Below are 6,132 nucleotides of genomic sequence, written 5' to 3'. Positions count from 1 at the left end.
TATATATATATATATATATATATATTTATATATATAGGGTATATATATATATATATATATATATATATATATATATATATATATATATATATATATATATATATATATATATATATATATATATATATATATATATATATAAATTAATATATTATGCACGTATTTGAGTGTGAAGTATGTCAAATTGAAGTTACATTAAAGGCCCGTTAGCCAATTAATGAGTGATACATCCAGATGACCATATACGTGTCGAGATATATAAATGCAGCATTGGTGCGTAACTCAGAGCCCCATATCTCAAATCGCCTAGCCTAATTGATATTAAGTGCTTTTTAGGTCTGAATCGACTATTCCGGACTGTGCTTAGCCGCGGGATAGTCAAACTCTTGTTCTATGTGACCCTATCTTTATCTTCCGTCATTTGTTTTGTTCAACTTGTAGCTACGCTTACCAGAGACTACAACGCGACACTGCTGCAACAACTCAGCAATCTACCTACACCGCGAATAAGGATGTCCCAGCCGCGACCCACGCATCTGGCTCGAGACTCGAGTGCTATAAATAGAACCGGAAGCTCAGCCAATCGGCTGGCGTCGATCAATGACCGGAGCGCAAGCAATCCGACGACAACCAATCACTCGCCGTTGTCTCACATGTCTGCGTTAGACAACTTTAGTGCACCGTCAGACTCGCCCGTTGCAGGTCACGGTGTAGCACAAACACGGCAACCTGCGGGAAACCCCTATCTAGGCCTCTCGAGTGCTAGTGCGCATGTTCGCACAAACAGCTCCCACAACTTTCTAAACGGACTTTCTACCGATACGTTCTCCTTACAGCCACGCTCGACAGGTCTGTTGTCATCCATGGACATACCATTGTTGGGCGGCAGCGATGGTGCTGACGGGGATCAGGCACAGCTACCATTAGATACGGTGAGTGCGTTTTATCTGAGCAACATGTCTAAGACTACGGATGATAACACATCCCGGTATAGTTTACCTAGAGACAACGGCTTTGAATTCGGGAGTGGGCTGGAGAACGAGATTGGCTCCACAACTGCGAATAGGACCAGGAGTATAAGAGTTGGGGGCTCAATAGGATCACAATCAGGACTGAGCCCAAACCCAAACCCAAACCCAAACCCGAATTCGAATCCGAACAACAGGAATCCAGATACGAGCGGGGGGCTTGGTCTCACTGCGCCGTACGTGTCCGGGGGAGAGAGTATGAGTGCAGGGTCTACACCGCGATTTGGCGAGTTCGGTACAAGTGTAGCTATGCCGTTCGACAGTACCATGCCATTCAGTGGCAGTGCGAACAGCGGGGAAGGGGGCGGGAGCGTCCTGTTTGGCACCTGGGGTGGGTTGGGCCATGGTAGTAGCGCGGGATTCGCCGCGGATCAGAATGCACGACATGTCAGCGAGGATACCGGCCAGACGAGTGTGAGCAAGTTCGGTACTTTGCGGGACTCCGTTTCCGATCTTCGGGCACGCGCCGCGCGCGGTGGCGACGAGCGTATACCGGAGCACAGCTGGACCACCACGAGTGTTACGGACAGCGGGGGACGGCATCGTCGTATCACTTCGGGGGACTTGGCGTCAGGCACGGTGTCAGAGAGGAGTATGAATGATATAATGACTGACGCTACCGATGCTGAACTGAGCAGTATCAACGGGTTCAGGAATAATTTATCCACGGCCGGGAACTACCCTTTAAGGGATAGCGGGAATCGTCAGGGCAACAACAGCAATATACATAGCCCGATTGTATATGATTATCCCGCTTTAGGCCCCAGTCATAACACGAACAACAGCAACTACAGCATGGGCTCGACTTCGGGCGGAGGTCTGAATGCGAATAGAGGCAGCTCTAGGGGGTCGTTTGCTACACCGCAAGGTATTGTTTTCGATGGGTTACCGACTGACCATGGCATGGCTAATAGTGGACAATTAAAGAGTACTAATGCAGGGGCCTATACGCAGGCCACAGGCTATGCTAGTACGAAGAATAGTACAGGCGAGGCAAACGCCAGCTCAAAGAGAGACATAAACATAAATACAGACATGAACAGCAGATTCATGCCAAACAATGTGTCTGCGAATCCACCTGCGGGACCAGTCACAAATACGTGGGCGAACCGCAATGCGGGGGCGAACGAGAGCGACAGTTTCATCTGTCTTTCAGATTAGTGGGCAGGATGCGCCAGTGCAGGCTTGTGAAGTACCGGGAACGGCATAAAATCCCGTGGGCAAGCATATACATGTGTGTTTGTATGCGTTGATGCAGTATCTCTGGTGGGCTGTGTGCAGTGCCACGCCAAAGCTGGAAGTCGAGTCTTGTACGGGCTCCATGGGCGAGTAAGTTATGCGCACTCGCCAGTACTGTACGCATACTCGCCAGTGCTGTGAGCGATATTTCGAGGCTGGTTTCTTGCTGCTATATGACAATTATTAAATAAACCGATATCGAGGTATTGAGTCTGCGAGATTTGGTCCAAAGGCAGATCATTCGTTCAAAGGTGTCCTATTTTCTTGGTGCTCCCCCCCCCTGTGTTGAGTCGTAGTCGGTCAGTTTTATCTTAGGAGCTATACTGTCCAAATTCACGGGTCAATGAACAAACCTTCAAGATTGAGGATAATTGGGGCTGCGTGCTCAGGGTGGGAGGTCGTGGGTATAGATATCTGCGAGCGATTGTCCTTTTATGCTTGACAACCTCTGCAATCACTCAACCACCAAAACACGCGTAGGCGTTCATAGTGGCGCGTGGGTAAGGGGGGGTGAGCAAAGCGCTGTGCAGCCAGTGTCCCATTGATGGCGAGTACAGTGTGTTGCGGGTCTGTCTCGACGGCCCAAGGTCCCCAATGGTTATGAGACCTAAGCTTTAATTGCACGCACCATCTACGGGGCTGTATGACTAGGGTGTTGAATGTTTATACCAGACTACGATGTCTCAAAAACCACTTTTCAATCGCTATCGTAGTAGAGTTATTCATAGGTGCCACATCATCGACCAAGCAAGCAATGTTCACGACTTGTTATTCCCAGATAGACTACCCCCCTCGCATGCATGTCAGAGCTATTTAACCTCCTTTCATTCATGCTTTGTAGGAGTGCAAAGATTGCTGCACACAAGACTCTGCCAAAATATGGGCCCGCGCTCGCGAGTTCATTTTAACGGGGTTGCCTGGTTACCAGAGCGATACTTGTGAGGGGTATAAATACGGAAACACAATCACTAACGCTTTGAATCAAATGACATAACCGGATAGTACAATGAAGGGTCCGCCTCAGTCGCAGTCGTGTATATTTCATTCGTAATCAATGTCTCTACAATTGAAAAAAATATATGTAGCTTTATTTCAAAGGTATACGCTTCCCACGAAGGGATTGGAAAGACACGTATCACGTCTTGATAAGTGGTAAATAGGGATAGCATATTCTGACTATTATACCAAAAGCAGCGAGCGGTCGACTACACACAGTGTCTATTTGAATTGATGCAATTTATTGATACGATACTAAATTCTGTATCTACTTACAAGGTTGAGTGATTATACCGCACATCATCGGGTATGCGACCAACTGCGTTGCAAATATTACTGAACTGTTGCATTATTCAGCTTACTTAGGACTGCAGTGCCAACACCAAGCATCGTCAGACATCTCTCACTCTATCATTCGCTTGAAGCGCACACACTGAATATGTCCACTCGTTTAAAGAACTATTTGGCGAGCGCATCCTGATAGAGCCACAGTATCAAAGTGTCGCGAACGACCCATTGGACCTTAAAAAGAGTTGCCTATAGTTGCAACACAGCTCGGAGCATTTGTCATGCTACTTCCGAGGGAGTCGCAGTTCAAGTCGCCATAGCTACCAATATCATATATCCCATACAGGCCTAGCTTTTGAGACACACACGTCAAACCCTCCCATAAGGTTGTGAATATTCTTACCTCTTTTCTTGTCTTTTACTCAGACTGCACTGCAGTATACTAAAACCATACTCTACCTAACAGTCTTGTCTCTAAACTTTCTATCGTACGAGCCCCAACTTCAAAGCCGCCAATACACACCAGGCTATAGGCTTACTATACACAGGACTAGGGCTCAAGTTCTTCATAAATATCGTATAGCGTTCACCTTCGTCTAAGCCATCAAAAGGCCTCGAGCCATTCTTGTCCACATCGTTGGCAAGTGTTACATTCGCCAGCAAAGTCCACTCGAATTTCTCATATATGTGTCTGGTCGCGTTGCTGATCGGCTCTACTGTAATGCATTCGTAGCCCAGATCACGCGCGTGCGTCTCGACATACAATCTGAGCTGCGTACCCAAACCGTGACCGTCATACGCTACGTCAGTGGCACCCATGTTTACTCGCATCGTCATATACCTAGCTGCAGCCTGCAGTATCTCTGGGTTCTTCGTGACAGCTTCTAAGTAGCTTTTCTTTCCTATCCTATACAGAGGTTGCATTCCACTCTCCAGAGGCGGTGTGTAAGTGTCATATATATTAAAAGTTTCCAGGAATAACATGGATGCTATGGAATTGTCGCTCGATTTAACAACCAGAGATAGACCGCTTTCCATGCAGGGCCGTAAGTGTTCCTCGAAATGTTCGTATAGCTGAGGCTCGGGTATATTTAAGTGCATAATGACAGCGTTGTTCTTGACAAAGGCATTTGTACACAGCTTTACGCACTGACTGTAGTCATTTTCAAGCATAGGTTGTATTGTAAATAGATCTCCATCCTTGCTCTGTATCTCCTTGTAAATCTTGGAACCAGGCTGTGTCATTGTACAGAAGTGTAAGGTTTTGAATACCTCTCAATCTAAACTTTGGATATATTGGATATAAATTGTCTTTTGATGTATCGTGTATAGATTGTTGTCTGTGGGTGTATATGTTGGATATAGATATGTGTAGCAGTGTAGTAGTATTATGTATTATAAGTAAAGAGGTTGTCGAATGGAGTATGTATGTATCTACCAATGGTGTTTTTGTTTACTTTTGCAAATGGTGGTCGATTACATAGTAGTATTTTCATAGTATGTAGATTGTAGAGGGAATAGAGACTATGGAGAGTGTAGTGTCTCTTTTTGGAAAGCCAACAAGTCGAGTCTAAACTCTAGCACTAGAATGTATATAAAGTGTATAAAGTGAGCTAAACACAAATTTGCGACATCAGAATATAATATGCATCGTTAGAATATCTTCCAAAAAAATATGAAATATCCTACACGTTTCTAGAAGGTGTTTTTTTTGAGACTATTTACGCTAAGTTCAGTAGGCTGCACTGAGAAAAAGTATTTGCGACACAAGGATGGAAACATACATCTGTTTTAAATTAAAATGTTTTATTTCAAATGGCTCTCGTGTGCAGTCCTGCTGCCGCATATCCCCCACTTTTGACACAAGAGTGATCATGCGTTTTTTTTTGTTTCTGTGAACGTGACAGGTCATCTTTGGTGCTGCTCTTGTCAGTGTTAAAGCGGATAAATGTATCCGAGGGCAATGGGTAGTATAATACTGTAAACACCAGCGCGGAACCCACACACACGTTACCCAGTACTCTCATACACACTATATATAATGTCTGAAGACTTCAGCTCAAACAACGAGGAGGGAAGCTCGTCGGTATACTCTGGCAGTTACGACGAGAACGATGCTTCATTACAAGTTCCTCGTAAGTTATATAGGATCGAAAGATGAGTTGCGCATGAATTTGGACTTTGCTATGTACGTTGGGTCATAATCGATCGCATTAGATAGCTATATCTTTACTGTGCACAATGGTAAAATCGAAGTATGATTATGATCACACACGCAACCCCTCATTCCACATGCACATACTTGCACAAACATGCACATCCATGCCTATCCTTATACCCATATACACATATATTCAAACACATTACACGTATACACTTACACACATCCGCAAAGCCACATATCAACACATACGTACATACACAAGAATGTATATATATATATATATAAATATATTCGGTGTATTATGTTTATTATGTGTGTTAGGTACATTACGTATATTAGGTATATTTGCATTATGATCTGGTATAATTTACACACACACAAACACACACACATACACACACACAAACACACACACAT

The 6,132-nt window shown here is 44.6% G+C and overlaps 2 protein-coding genes across 2 annotated transcripts in view; one reads left to right on the top strand and one right to left on the bottom strand.

The window, feature by feature from the left end:
* Window positions 1–2,530, top strand: part of SARC_11693 (hypothetical protein) — a gene marked incomplete at its 5' end in the record, with an annotated part of 7,133 nt that extends 4,603 nt beyond the window's left edge. The window contains one exon of the mRNA XM_014294216.1: window positions 442–2,530. Coding sequence (XP_014149691.1) covers window positions 442–2,189 — 1,748 coding nt within the window. The remainder of the gene's footprint in view (window positions 1–441) is intronic.
* Window positions 2,531–3,484: 954 nt separating this feature from the next.
* Window positions 3,485–4,929, bottom strand: SARC_11692 (hypothetical protein). The gene has a single exon (XM_014294215.1). The coding sequence runs from the start codon at window positions 4,794–4,796 to the stop codon at window positions 4,035–4,037; it is 762 nt and encodes a 253-aa protein (XP_014149690.1). The 5' UTR covers window positions 4,797–4,929; the 3' UTR covers window positions 3,485–4,034.
* Between the last annotated feature and the right edge of the window lie 1,203 nt (window positions 4,930–6,132).

The sequence above is a fragment of the Sphaeroforma arctica genome, assembly GCF_001186125.1.
Source record: "Sphaeroforma arctica JP610 unplaced genomic scaffold supercont1.1825, whole genome shotgun sequence".
Lineage (NCBI taxonomy): Eukaryota > Ichthyosporea > Ichthyophonida > Sphaeroforma > Sphaeroforma arctica.
The sequence above is the reverse complement of the archived record's forward strand: the minus strand, read 5'-3'. Positions and strand labels throughout refer to the sequence as shown.

Bases quoted from the DNA above. Each gene is read 5' to 3' on its own strand.
- SARC_11692 (XM_014294215.1), bottom strand. From the start codon at position 4,796: ATGACACAGCCTGGTTCCAAGATTTACAAGGAGATACAGAGCAAGGAT.